The sequence below is a fragment of the Amphimedon queenslandica genome, unplaced genomic scaffold (genome assembly GCF_000090795.2).
Source record: "Amphimedon queenslandica unplaced genomic scaffold, v1.1 AMPQUscaffold_13091, whole genome shotgun sequence".
Classification (NCBI taxonomy): domain Eukaryota; kingdom Metazoa; phylum Porifera; class Demospongiae; order Haplosclerida; family Niphatidae; genus Amphimedon; species Amphimedon queenslandica.
This window is the reverse complement of record NW_003546673.1, coordinates 58,777-71,590: the sequence shown is the minus strand read 5'-3', so window position 1 is coordinate 71,590 and position 12,814 is coordinate 58,777. Positions and strand designations below refer to the sequence as shown.

General features: G+C 39.2%; 4 protein-coding genes and 1 long non-coding RNA gene across 6 annotated transcripts; 1 reads left to right on the top strand and 4 right to left on the bottom strand.

The window, feature by feature from the left end:
- LOC109585288 (uncharacterized) lies at positions 1–390 on the bottom strand. Its single transcript, XR_002186416.1, has 3 exons — positions 357–390; positions 147–308; positions 1–92 (listed from the first exon to the last, which is right to left on the bottom strand). It is a non-coding gene; the product is annotated as an uncharacterized LOC109585288 (long non-coding RNA).
- A 131-nt stretch (positions 391–521) lies between these two features.
- On the top strand, positions 522–3,656 carry LOC100635325 (cystathionine beta-synthase). Its single transcript, XM_003389343.3, has 16 exons — positions 522–757; positions 805–923; positions 1,166–1,300; positions 1,366–1,445; positions 1,630–1,699; positions 1,742–1,806; positions 1,886–1,955; positions 2,001–2,092; positions 2,140–2,217; positions 2,280–2,412; positions 2,464–2,569; positions 2,820–2,894; positions 2,952–3,086; positions 3,146–3,254; positions 3,310–3,397; positions 3,466–3,656. The coding sequence occupies exons 1-16, from the start codon at positions 633–635 to the stop codon at positions 3,561–3,563; spliced, it is 1,578 nt and encodes a 525-aa protein (XP_003389391.1). The 5' UTR covers positions 522–632; the 3' UTR covers positions 3,564–3,656.
- LOC105314143 (tripartite motif-containing protein 2-like) lies at positions 3,619–5,835 on the bottom strand. Its single transcript, XM_011408128.2, has one exon. It carries the CDS (start codon positions 5,780–5,782, stop codon positions 3,719–3,721), a length of 2,064 nt encoding a protein of 687 aa, XP_011406430.1. The 5' UTR covers positions 5,783–5,835; the 3' UTR covers positions 3,619–3,718.
- A 27-nt stretch (positions 5,836–5,862) lies between these two features.
- Positions 5,863–8,464, bottom strand: LOC105314142 (tripartite motif-containing protein 2-like). Its single transcript, XM_011408127.2, has one exon. The coding sequence runs from the start codon at positions 8,326–8,328 to the stop codon at positions 6,025–6,027; it is 2,304 nt and encodes a 767-aa protein (XP_011406429.2). The 5' UTR covers positions 8,329–8,464; the 3' UTR covers positions 5,863–6,024.
- Positions 8,465–8,489: 25 nt separating this feature from the next.
- On the bottom strand, positions 8,490–12,780 carry LOC100636341 (ankyrin repeat and SAM domain-containing protein 3-like). Of its 2 annotated transcripts, none has more exons than XM_020001293.1 (12): positions 12,606–12,780; positions 12,197–12,324; positions 11,842–12,008; positions 11,653–11,774; positions 11,314–11,395; positions 10,888–11,032; positions 10,514–10,713; positions 10,161–10,369; positions 9,453–9,633; positions 8,954–9,024; positions 8,802–8,903; positions 8,490–8,752 (listed from the first exon to the last, which is right to left on the bottom strand). In XM_020001293.1, exons 1-12 carry the CDS (start codon positions 12,686–12,688, stop codon positions 8,560–8,562), a joined length of 1,683 nt encoding a protein of 560 aa, XP_019856852.1. In that variant the 5' UTR covers positions 12,689–12,780; the 3' UTR covers positions 8,490–8,559. The 2 variants fall into 2 exon arrangements, with proteins under 2 accessions (XP_019856852.1, XP_003389398.2); XM_003389350.2 differs by having other exon boundaries at positions 10,526–10,713; positions 12,606–12,779.
- Between the last annotated feature and the right edge of the window lie 34 nt (positions 12,781–12,814).

Here is a 12,814-nt window from a genome sequence, read left to right as displayed (position 1 = left end):
TATTTCGGTGACATTGAGACTGCTGTTGGCAACACAAGTGAACTTTGCTTGAGCAGAGACTGGTAGGATTGCAGGCCCTTGGATTATTGCACCTGAGAAGATAAAGCATTTACACTGACAATGGAACAAAGTTTTGACTGGTTTACCTTGCCCAAATGCAATGGCGATGATGAGTGATGTCACAAATAGAGTCGCGAGAGGTTTGTCCATTCTCTTGTTAGAGCTTTAAACTGAGAGAAAGACAAATGCACTCATCAAAGTCTCGCAGATACTGTTACAAGTCTCTTGTGGGAATCACTGCAGGAGATCTCGAATTATAAACACACACTCGACAAATCGGCAGGAGCGGAAGTTACTTTGCAATTAGCGACATCACGCGTCCTGTTTCGACATAGATGAATCATAGATATTATAGACTACGTAACGAAGTCTATAATATCTATGGATGAATTTCGATTTTGACACCGCTGCACCACCCACGCAATAAATTTTTCTTTTTAGTTTAAAAAAAGTTTATACGGTAACCTCAAACTACTTGGAGGTGTGTCTGCACAGCACCGCCTTCTCACTGCCCTTTTTTGTTAGTTCTTTGTATTTCTGTTTCTCTTTTCTGGTAAAACCATAGATCAAACATGGCCGAAGGTCGTAAGGGAAGTGATTCTAGCATGCCTGATGATTACATACCTCCAAACACACCGCCCCAATGTACCTGGAAGGCAGGGGCCAAGCAGGAAACCCCTCACCGTTGTATCCCTGTGTAAATATGACCCGATTTGTGTCTTGTGTCCTTACTCTGAGTTTTAGGTATCAGCCTGATCGTAAATCCACCTCTATCCTTCCTACTGCAGTGGAGGCAGTTGGAGATACTCCGATGATAAGATTGGACAAGATTGCTAAAAGCGAAGGCCTTGAATGCGAACTTTGTAAGTTTATTATAACTTTTTGGACTCTTAATTAAATTTTAATGATTCCGTTATGTGATCTCACTAGCCAAGTCTCTCGTAGCCAAGCCACACCCTCCAAGACAAAGGGTGTGGTCTGGCCACCCAAAACCATTGCTATAAAGAAACACCACTTAACCTGTCATTATACACATCCATTTATTGATGTACTACATTGATTATTACTAAAAAAATTAATATGGAATTATTTCTTTTTTTGTCAGTGGCTAAATGTGAGTATTTTAATCCTGGTGGGTCGGTCAAGGATAGAATTGGCGTGAGGATGATTGAAGAGGCAGAGAAAGATGGACTCCTTAAACCAGGTGACACCATCATTGAGCCTACTTCTGGTAACACAGGTACAGTCCAGATACATGTATATACGTACATATATGTATGCATCCTTTTGTGTCTCATGAATTAGGTATTGGGTTAGCTCTGACAGCTGCTGTCAAAGGGTATCGGTGTATTGTTGTAATGCCAGAGAAGATGAGCAACGAGAAAGTATGCACACGTACTTCATTAGTTACTTTTAAAATTCCTTACAATACAATTATATTGGCTTAAATTTTTATACATAACATAAGGATATAAAAAATTTCTATTGCAACATAGTTATTATTTCTATTAGTCTATTACAATAGATTTCTTTTGTTTTATTGTTACTTCATGTCTGTCTGCTCAATAGGTTTATGTACTGAAAGCACTTGGAGCCGAAATAGTCCGCACTCCAACAACAGCTGCTTACAATTCTGCTGGTATTTTGAATACAATTTACACGTAAAACTCAACATTTATAGAATCACACATTGGCGTTGCCTGGAGATTAAAGAAAGAGATACCCAATTCACATATACTGGACCAGGTACGTTGTACTGTATGTCTGCAACTCTGCATGTGCGGGCATTTTTTTATTCATATGCTAATTGTTCTAATTAATTTAGTATCGCCACCGTGGTAATCCTTTGGCTCATTATGACTGCACAGCTGAAGAGATTATAAGGCAGTGTAATGGTGAGTGATGCATTGTTCCTTTCTCTCTTTATTCTCTTCTACCAGGTCAGTTGGATATGGTTATCATTGGTGCCGGTACTGGAGGCACTGTTACAGGTATTGGTAGGAAAATGAAGGAAAAGATGCCAAACGTTGAAGTAATTATCAAGCGAACATATTTTTTATAAATTAGTTACATTTGTAGGTCATTGGTGTCGATCCTATTGGTTCTATTTTGGCCGAACCTGAGGAACTCAATGACACAACTGCCTCAACGTATCAGGTATAATGAGCTCGAAATCTGGTCTGAGAATCAGCTTTAAAATGCTTCCTTCTCTCCTTTAGGTTGAAGGCATAGGGTATGACTTTATACCGACAGTTCTTGACAGATCAGTAGTTGACAAATGGTGTAAAACTGGTGATGAAGAGAGCTTCAAATATGCCAGACAGCTCATAAGGGAAGAAGGACTTCTTTGTGGTGAGTATAGGTGTTGTAATGTGGGTTACACTGTTACTCTTTTTCTGGCAGGTGGATCCAGTGGTACTGCTGTTGCAGCTGCTGTTAAGGTGGCTAAGAAACTTAAGAAGGGACAGCGCTGTGTTGTTATACTGCCAGACTCCATTAGGAATTATATGTGAGTTATGGATTTACATAGCTGGATTCATGTTTGATAGAGTTGTCAATTCAGACCTGGTTGTAATTCTAATTAAAATTATAATTGCATACCTAGTTTGAGCTAAATTTTAAAAGTTATTATTTTAAAAATTGGGCCAAAGTAATTGAGTCTATTTTTACAAAAGGAGTGTAATGTGTAATTGAGGTTTTGTCTTGTATTAGCTGTCATAATGTATCTGTCTATAATGTACGTGTACGTGTTATTGCAGGACTAAGTTTGTTAGTGATGACTGGATGGTTGATCATGGATTTATGGAGTCAGCAGTAGCAGAGGAAGACAAATGGTGAGAGAAGAAAACAAATGCATATCAATCTATTCTTTAATTACAACAATTTGATAGGTGGTGGAACAAACCAGTCAGTGTACTAGAGCTATTGACACCAGTAACAGTTCAGAGTGATGTTACCTGTAGTGATGCCATTAAGACACTTGGAGCTGGACAATTGGATCAAGTACCAGTTGTTAACAAAGATGGGTATGCTGCATTTATATTTATTTGATCAACAATATTGATTGTTTCTTAATTAATTTTAGTGATGTAATTGGAGTGATCACACTCACTAACTTGAGTTCTAAGATGCTGAAAGGTTCTGTTAAAAAGAATGACAGCGTCATGAAAGCTCTCTACAAGCAATTTGAAATGGTGGGTCAAGATATCACAGCATTCATTATGCATTCTTACTCTCTGCCTCTTTTAGATGGATGTCATGACAACTACATTGGGCAATTTATCAAGGATCCTTAACCGTGATCATTTTGCTATTTTAACGCGTACAGAACACCGCAGTGAGTAACCACACACATTCTAATTATGGTTGCTTGTATTAATTAATACTTCTATTCTCTCATTGCAGCTACTAGTGAAGGTGGAGTACAGAAGAAGCTACACATTCATGGGATAGTCACTCGTATTGACATACTCACATATGTCACACAGAATGAACCTCAATGAGTTTGCTGACATAAACTGGGGGAGGGAGCACTGGTTATTATAGTCTTCATTTAAATACAGTCATTAAATTTATCATTCAAAAAATAATAGTAATAAATGCAAAGAACTACATACTACATCGTTAGAGATCCCACATACACACTCTCAAACTAGGTTTAGTATTTGTAGATTTGGTGCAAGTAGAAGTCACACACGTACAGGCTGCCATCTTCATCAAAAGAGATCCCTCGTGGCCAATTCATTTTTCCTTCGCTGCTTTCCTTCCCAAAGCATTTAAAGAACTTTCCTTCGGTTGTAAAGACAGACACACGGGAATTTTTATGCTCCGTAATATAAACGTAACCATTTCTGATTACGATCCTCTCTGGAAGGTGAAATTGGCCTGGATTAGACCCCTCTGAGCCAAAACACAATATACACTTGCCATCTGGTGAAAACTTTTGTATTCTGTGATTGAATGTATCAGTCACAAATACATTACCTTGAGAATCAAGGGCAATACCATTGGGTTGGTTAAACTGACCCATTGCTTGGCCTCGTGATCCAAAGTGATGAGAATACGAGTAGTCCCGATTGAGGACCTGAATCCGATGATTATTAAGATCAGCAACATATACTTTACCAGTCTTTTCATCAATGGTAATGCCAAACGGATTATCAAACTGTTCTCTACCATTACCTCTGCAGCCAATTGCTTTCAATAGCTTCCCATCCATTGATACCTTTAGTATGCTGTATTTATCTGTCATCAGTAGGCAGCCATCAGGAGTGACAGCTGCATCTCTTGTGAATGAGAAACGATGATGACCATTGGTTGTTTGCTTGTACACCTTGGGATTATTGCCATTCTTATCCAGCATTATCAATTCATTGTAATCCGTCAATACAATGATCTTATCTTTTGACACAGTGAGACCTATTGGCTTTGACATACGATCATTCTTAATGTATGCAGTTGGAGCAATCCTTTTGATAAAAACAGGATTGAAAGGAACAACAATGGGTTTTTCCTTAGCTAAGATCTCATTGATTTTTAGGCACAACTTATGCACCCCATTTCTGTTGGGACGGAACCTGATGACATAATGATTTGGGATGTCACCTAACGAAACCTCACCTTTAATACTCTCAGTAACTCGGACAATATTAGGAGGTTGAATGAAGCATACGATTGATGAGCAAGGAGCAATAGCGTAGGCAGGTCTGGTAGCATACTTGATTGAGACGGTGACAGATACTTGAGGGCTCTCTTTGTCAAAGCACGAAACACTGATCACTTGCACGTTGCATTGATCATTAAAGGTTGCTGATAAATCCCCAAGGTGCCTTGCAGCTTCCATGCACTTTGGATCTTCGACGAAAGTCAAATCAGCAACTTCAGTGGGATTCATTTTGGTTTTATCCACGCTGCTTTTGACCTCCTCCATTTTGGATATCAGCTTCTTTGCCATGTTGAGTACTCCTTGCTGGCTGCTTGAATTGAGACACTTGCTGACCTGTTCTTGCAGGTTTCTCATTTCGGACTGCGTGCCTTCAAGAAACTGTCGCCTCTCTTCAAGAGGATCAAGTTTCCTTTGGACAATTTCGTCTACTTTTGCAATCAAATCTTCCTCTGACGACTGTATCATTCTGATCAGCTCAATAGCTTTAGTATGGATTTCAGCTTTGACTGTGGCCTGTTGCTCCAATACAATCCTTTCCCTCTCTTTTAAGGCTTCTACTTTACTTTGAATGAATCCCTCCTCCTCCTTCACTTGTTCTGAATGACTTTGCAAAACAGATTTTTGTTTAGGAACGGCCTCAGGTACAGATTTACAAACATGGCCTTGATGTGATCTCTGTACGCAGTCTGTGCAGATCAAGTCCAGGCATTTCTCACAAAAAAAGTCCAGCGGCTTTTTGTGCATGGGACAAGAAAGATCCAAGTCTTCTTGTTCTTGCCCATCCAATCGAAGGTCCAGGAGATTGTTGATGGTAAAAGCTGGCGGGAAACTCCTATTCGTTATTCCATCTAAAGAAGCCATCTCTCTACAAGAAGGACATTTTAAGCTATTTTCCTGCACTGTAAGGCCATCAATACATGTCTTACAGAAGGCGTGATGGCAGGGTAGAATCCTGGGGTCTTTATACTTGTCCAAGCATACGGAGCATTCTAGCATCTCTGTCAGAGTGGATGCAATAGACGTAGAGGGCGACCTGAGAAGTTCGTTGGAGGCCATTGTTGTGACAGTATTTTCAAGAAAAATGTCACTGTCACTTGAATTAGAATATGCATGTGCTTCCTGAAAAGGCTGGGCAATGAATTAACTATTAAAATTTTTATCAATAATAACAGCAAATTAAATTACACAAGACTAATCAGTAATAATAAAGATCATTAAAGTCTCATTAATAGACCATAGATAGACTAATCAAAAGTTTAAACAAAAGAAAAGGTAAATGCACAGTTGCAAGCGTATTCTTAGTACTTGAAGATGCAGTGTGATCTAAAATCACACACATAGAGACTGCCATCTTCGTCAAAAGTGAGTCCACGGGGCCAAACCAGTCCTCCCTCAATGCTTTGCTTCCCGAAACATCGAACGAAATTACCTTCAGTCGTGAAGACAGAGACGCGGGCATTAAGATGCTCAGTGACATAAATGTAATCATTGTTGATGACTATCTTCTCTGGGAGCTTCAATTGGCCTGGATTAGGTCCCTCTGACCCAAAATAGGATATGTATTCTCCAGATTGTGAGAACTTTTGTATTCTGTGATTGAATGTATCACTCACAAATACATTACCTTGAGAATCAAGGGCAGTGCCATTAGGCTGCTCAAACTGGCCCAGTGCTTTTCCTCTTGAGCCAAAGGAATGAGAAAATGAGTAGTCCCGATTGAGGACTTGAATCCGATGATTCAAAAGATCGGCAACGTAGACTTTACCAGTCTTTTCGTCAATGGTAATACCAAAAGGGGTGTTAAACTGTAACCTACCATTTCCCTTGCTGCCTATTGTTTTCAGTAGCTGCCCATCCATTGTTACCTTCAGTATGCTATACTGATCTGTCATTAGGAAGCAACCATCAGAGGTAACAGCTGCATGTCTGGTGGACGTGAAACGAGACCCATTATTCGGCCGACTGAGTGTCCTAATATTCCTCCCATGCATATCCAGTATCACTACTTCGTTGAAATCATTCAAAACAATGATACGCTTGTCTTGAGCCACAGCAAGACCAATTGGCTTACGTATGTACTTCATCACGGTAGTGGGTGTGATGTTAGGAAGATACATAGGATTAAAGGGAATGAGAACCGCTTGATCCTCCGTCTCAATGTCGTCAATCTTCAGAGATAACTTATACAGGCCATTACTTGTAGGACGAAACTTGACGACGTACTGGTGGGCGGCGTCTCCCAAAGAGATAATTGCCTTGATAAAAGATCTATTGGAAGATTTAATGATGCATTTCATTGAAGATAGAGGAATGATGACAAAGGGAAGATTAGTATACTTCACTGATAGGACTAATGTAACGTCTGGACTCTTGTCAATGAAAAGGTGCTGTTCAAGGATCTGGACGTCACAGCTTGGGTCCTTACCCTCGAAAGTTGACGAAAGGTTTCCAAGACGAGTGAGACTATCTGATACTTCATCAGGGACAAAGCTCAGATCAGCAACTTCGCTTGGTTTGAGTTTAGTGGCATCAATGTTAAACATGACGTGATTTATTTTCGGTATCCATTGCTTTGTCTTGAGAAGGTCTTCTTGATTCCCGGTCTTCAGGCACAACTCGATTCTATCTTTGAGATTTTTTAACTCTTCCTGAGTCACTTCAATCGATTCCCGTCTCTCGTCTAAAGAATGAAGTTTGCTCTTGATGACTTTGTCAACTTTCACTGATAGCTCTTCTTCTGATTCAATTATGAGGGCAATGAGATATTCTGCCCTAGAGTGTATCTGAGCTTTAACAGTGTCACCTTGCTCATTTATCTCACTCTCTCGGTGCGAAAACGGCTTCAGTTGAGTCGATATGAAATCAATCTCTTTATTAATCGGATTCAGCCTGTCCTCCAGGAGCTCACGGTATCTAACCAGTGCTTCTGCTAGCGGAATACATGAGGACTCATGCTCTGTATGTGGGAATCTCTTGACACACCTTGAGCATATTGTCTCCTCGCAGTTCTCACAAAACATATCGGCGATTTGCCTATGGATGACACAAGTATTGGTGTTTACATTCCAGTCATCCGATTGCATGAGTGGTGCTGGATCAAGTGGCATTGGAGCTTGGTGATGGCCATTGGTCTTGTCAGTGCCCGATGCACCGTTGAGCGCTGTAGCTTCCTTAGTACAGGTGGGGAGGTGCAAATCCGTGCAACCATCACAAAAAGTGCTTCTGCATTCCGTACAGAATCCAGATACATTCTCCGAGGTACAGCTACCACAGGTCTGCTTCCTTGGTACAGCCACAGGCACAGCTCTGTCTCTATTGGCTTCGACGAAAGCCTTGAGATTATTGGTCTGGAAAGAAACACGGAACCCAGCTACGCCATTAGGAGGCAGCGGAACTAAGTGTCTACATGTTGGGCAGCCAAGGTTGTTTACGCCATCCTGGTTCACGAGTGGAAGATGCTCTAGACAGGACCTACAAAAAACATGATGGCAGTCAAGGGCACGTGGATCTTCATAGACCCCGAGACAAACGGCACATGTGAGAGCATTTTCTTCTAATTCCTCAAACAGGTCTCGTTCTGGAGCCTCCTCTAAAGTCATCATCTTTGCCTTTGAGAACTAAGAAGACAATTCCCTTACAGAGACAGAAATATGAACAATAGCGCTAGGTCGGGGGTGCAGGCCAAGGGGAATCCCGTGTTTTATAAGGGTTCGCTGTTATCGATGAAAAGGAAGTAAGTACGGGTACATCTAAATTATTACTATTGCTGTGTCATACTATCGTATAATTACTTTCATTATTAAAAACATTGCTTATTATCATTATCATTATTACTAGGATTGAAATGATGAGCTCAAATGGTAGCGAACAGATTTAAATTCTTTGTTTGCTTCTTGTGTTGACCTTGAAACTGCCTCTATCTCCCCGCCAAGCTCTTGCAAACAAGTATAGAAATCTTGTATCTTTGAATGCGAGCCTTCGAGTTTCATGTCTTTGAGATTATTCAACAGCTTGGACTGTGTTGATCTAAAGCAAATGGTGTCATACAAGCTGTTATACTGATACCTGTACTGACCTGAGTGACTGACAGTGTTTTAGGACAGAGACAAGCGTCTCTTTGAGAACCTTGGTACTCTCGAGCGACTGGATACGACACTTTTGCAGTTCTTGGCAATATCTATCGAAAGAGGTTTAAAATGGCTGTTCCAATAGGAGCTTTATATAAACCTTTCGGCCATTTTTCTAAGATCATGCTCCTTTGCTAGTCTCTGCTCACAGCTGTCCATGTTTTGAATCAACTATAAAAAATAAATAATTATTTAGTATTATGACTTGAACTTACACAATAGCATAACAAAAAGAAAACAAGTATCATTATTAGCATAACACTTTATAATGGTCAATCCTGTATGTAGGTGTTTTGAGTAAACACAGGTATACATTTATCTCTTGAGTAAACAATACAGCCACAACAAAAACAACAAGCACCACTTGTTTACTCAGGTGTAAAAAATAATACAGTTTTAGGGCTGAGGATATTATTCCCAATAATGTCCCCATTATTCTATTCCCTTATTCCCAATTATATATTTGCCTATTGTTTTTATCATTATTCCAAAGTATTTTTAAAATAAACAAAATAACTATACAAATTTGTCTCATTCAATCAACAAATGTACACAATCACAACATTAAAGTTACATGTATATAGACATATGTTACACACCTGTTGGTTAGTGGACTTGAGTTGCATGACTTGAATCTGCAGGTCCTTTTCTGCACTCCTTTGAGGAGTAGGAGTGATGTCATGAGAGCGTCCCATGCTGCTTCCAGCACTCTCGTTCACTTTGAGTTGCTCTTTCATTTCTTTGATGGCCATTTGTAGCTTACGTCTTGGACCCATTTTACTAAAAAATGAAATGATTTTTTTAAAGTTGCACTTAAAATTTCGCTTTAATACCTGTTCCAAAAATTTTGGGCTGATTACTGATTTTTTACAAATTTTTAAAGTTGCTCAAAAATCGGGCCAAAGTCCCTGTACTATATAATACAGGGTCGTTGGCTAAATTTCACCAAAAATGACTAGAAGAAAATTCTCCATTTTAATAATTTTTCCTGATACATATACATGTCCTCATGTTGTGTAGCAAGTTTGAGCTGATTCCAATCAAAATTGGATTTTTTACGAATTTTTAAAAATGCTCTAAAATCGGGCCAAAGTCCCTGTACTATAGTACAGGGTCATTGGCCAAATTTCACCAAAAATGACTAAAAGAGAATTCTTCATTTTTATAATTTTTTCTGATACATATACATATTTTTATGTTGTGCAGCAAGTTTGAGCTCATTCTGATCAAAATTAGATTTTTAATGAATTTTTAAACTTCCACCACACAGTACTCTACCTTTGATGTCAATAATACATTTAACTCACGTGACTAGTCTCTTTAAGTCTTCCTCGCTCAGTTCAAGGAGTCCATAGAAGTCAATCTCATTGCACTCAAATACTTGATAGTATCTCTCAAGACCGAGAATCTCCAGAAACTCATCAAGCTTGGCCATGTTGTCCTCGTGAGATTGTGTACTCTCCTCAAGACACTCCTCATCCAATGATGGGGGAGACTGGGATTCAGGCATTGAATACTATAAGAAGGAGATATGATACAATGATCAACTGTGAGAAATTACAAGCGTTTTAATGCATGATTGGGAACCAATATGTACAACAACAACACACATTATTTACCAAAACTCCCCCTCCAATACATTACACTTACACACACGCACACTATAACTGACTGATGGTCTGAATTTGAGTCGCCTTGAAGTGGTAGCCAGGCTAGCCCTGTGTGGCATAGTAGGTAGGCTCCAGCGGAGACCCGAGCGATTCCCTAGCCTTTGATTAATATCCTTACGTGTTTCAGGATCAACCTCTTCAAGACCTGCATAAGGATCCTCGTCTGTTGAAGAAACACTCCGCAGATCAGCTATCAAAAGAACATTTAAAAAAATTTTTTTTAATTTTTTAAATTTTAAATTAAATTTTTGATACTATCAACAGCCTTATGCAAGAAGGCATAAAAATTTACTCTTGCCTGTTATACTATAAATCATTATTTTCTGATTGTCTATGCATGTAATTCTCTTTCTTTAGTACTTACATTCATTTGAGGCCACAGAGTTGCTTCTTGGGTAAAACAGCATTTGTATCTCATCGAGAAAGCTAACAGTTTTTATATGATTGTGTCTCAGTGCCAGTGATCGTGCAGTATAACCATCATATGCCTTAGCATTGATATCAGCTCTCTGAAATATAAAAAACATACAATGTGTCATTACATACAATGTGTAAATTTTTTTAAAAAGTTGAGCATTACTGGGAACTTGCTACATTTATCACTACTTTCATCACTACTTGGCACAAGTTGTATTGATTCTTATTTCCCATGGCAACTAGTCCTATGATATCAATGTCAAAAGTGAAGCACTGCATCTGCTATACTACAGAGAAGTGCTACAAAGGCTGTGAGCTTATAATTAGACCAGTGAGTAAGACTGATAGAGGTTTGAGAAGTGTTTTGACTTACACAAGCCACGAGAACATCCAAGACAATCTGGTCTCCTTCCTTAGCAGCTATCATTAATGGAGTGTATCCTGATTGATAGTCACTACAAGAATTTAAAAGAATGAAAAAAGAAGAGGGAAAGATAATTTATTATACATACTTCAAATCTATGCCATGACAGTCAATACATGCGTGTTTGTACGTTAGGCATTTAATTTATTAAAGTGGATGTTATGACTGTTTGTACATGTATATGACTGTCTGTGTTTATTTATTTTGTGTATAATCAAAGAGGTTGTTATTTAGCAACATATCAATGACCAAACACTATTCTACTGCCCACTAAAAAATTATTATTACCCAATTTCAGTGTCTGCCCCTTCCTTCAAGAGGAGCTGTACCGTTGACTGGTGGCCCTGTCTTGTTGCATGATACAATGCAGTGCAGCCTTTATTGTCCTGCTGGTCAATCATTGCTCCGTTCTGGTATTAAAAAAAAACAAGATGGAAGTCCTACTTCAAGAGGAAAAGATGACGGCTAATGGCTTACTTGGATCAAAAAATAACAAACAGACTCGTTTCCACAGCCAGATGCGACCATGAGCGGCGTCAAGCCAGACGGGGTTCCTTTATTAGGATCGGCATGACTGTCCAGCAACAGATTGACAACAGTATCATGACCGACATAAGCAGCATACATCAAAGGGGTCCAGCCTCCTAATGCATGAACAAGATATCAGTTATTTAACATGGTGAGGGGTGATGTGAGAAGTCATTAAGTAGTAGTAGACTAGTAGTGGTGGAAAAACCAAAGAAGGTAAAATTGTAAGAATAAAATTACACCCTTGGCATCATCAATGGATTGATTACAAGAATAATGCATTTTTTAGATTATAATGGTCTACCTTTGTTTTGTGTGTTCAAGTCTTCTTTCTTATTCACGGCCTCTTGAACGCTCTCATACTTACCAATGGCACAAGCAGAATAGAGATCAAGTGGGATCGGACCAATACTGGGATCATCGTATATCGTCCTAAAATGATTAAAATCAATATCATTGTTTGAGAAATCATCGTGTGAGCATAATTATCGGTTACTATTATACTACTAGCTGCGGAATCTTAATATCATTAAGTTAATTACTACCATTTCTTATTAGTTCCTGCTAAGTAAACATGTCAGAGCCACAACAACACAGTTTAATGTGATCATTGATAAAATTAACATTGATCAGCACCCCTAAATAGTGTAAGGTTTCCAAGTGATACTTTTATTTGCGGCATACAGATCACTCTCTTTTTCTATCTATCTTACCTAGCAATGTACTGGGTTTGTTCCATCCAGTTTGGTGGCTCCGCGGGGGTGCTTTCTACTGCTCCTGTAGTTTGATTGGCCATAACTCTAGTCTAAAGAAGAGAAACTAAGAGGTTATAGCCGAGGTTATAGCTCCATTGATTCTTCTATGGACTTGTTATACAATTCGGCAGCCACGGTCCACGGACGGGCGGAGTTTGATGGGCATG

Bases quoted from the DNA above. Each gene is read 5' to 3' on its own strand.
- LOC100635325 (XM_003389343.3), top strand. From the start codon at position 633: ATGGCCGAAGGTCGTAAGGGAAGTGATTCTAGCATGCCTGATGATTAC. The intron at 1,301-1,365 runs GTACAGTCCAGA...CTCATGAATTAG, and splicing joins GCCTACTTCTGGTAACACAG to GTATTGGGTTAGCTCTGACA. The intron at 3,255-3,309 runs GTGGGTCAAGAT...TGCCTCTTTTAG, and splicing joins TCTACAAGCAATTTGAAATG to ATGGATGTCATGACAACTAC.
- LOC105314143 (XM_011408128.2), bottom strand. From the start codon at position 5,782: ATGGCCTCCAACGAACTTCTCAGGTCGCCCTCTACGTCTATTGCATCC.
- LOC105314142 (XM_011408127.2), bottom strand. From the start codon at position 8,328: ATGATGACTTTAGAGGAGGCTCCAGAACGAGACCTGTTTGAGGAATTA.
- LOC100636341 (XM_020001293.1), bottom strand. From the start codon at position 12,688: ATGGCCAATCAAACTACAGGAGCAGTAGAAAGCACCCCCGCGGAGCCA. The intron at 11,775-11,841 runs GTAAGCCATTAG...TTTTAATACCAG, and splicing joins TTTGTTATTTTTTGATCCAA to AACGGAGCAATGATTGACCA. The intron at 10,370-10,513 runs GTGCGTGTGTGT...TCCTTCTTATAG, and splicing joins GACCATCAGTCAGTTATAGT to TATTCAATGCCTGAATCCCA.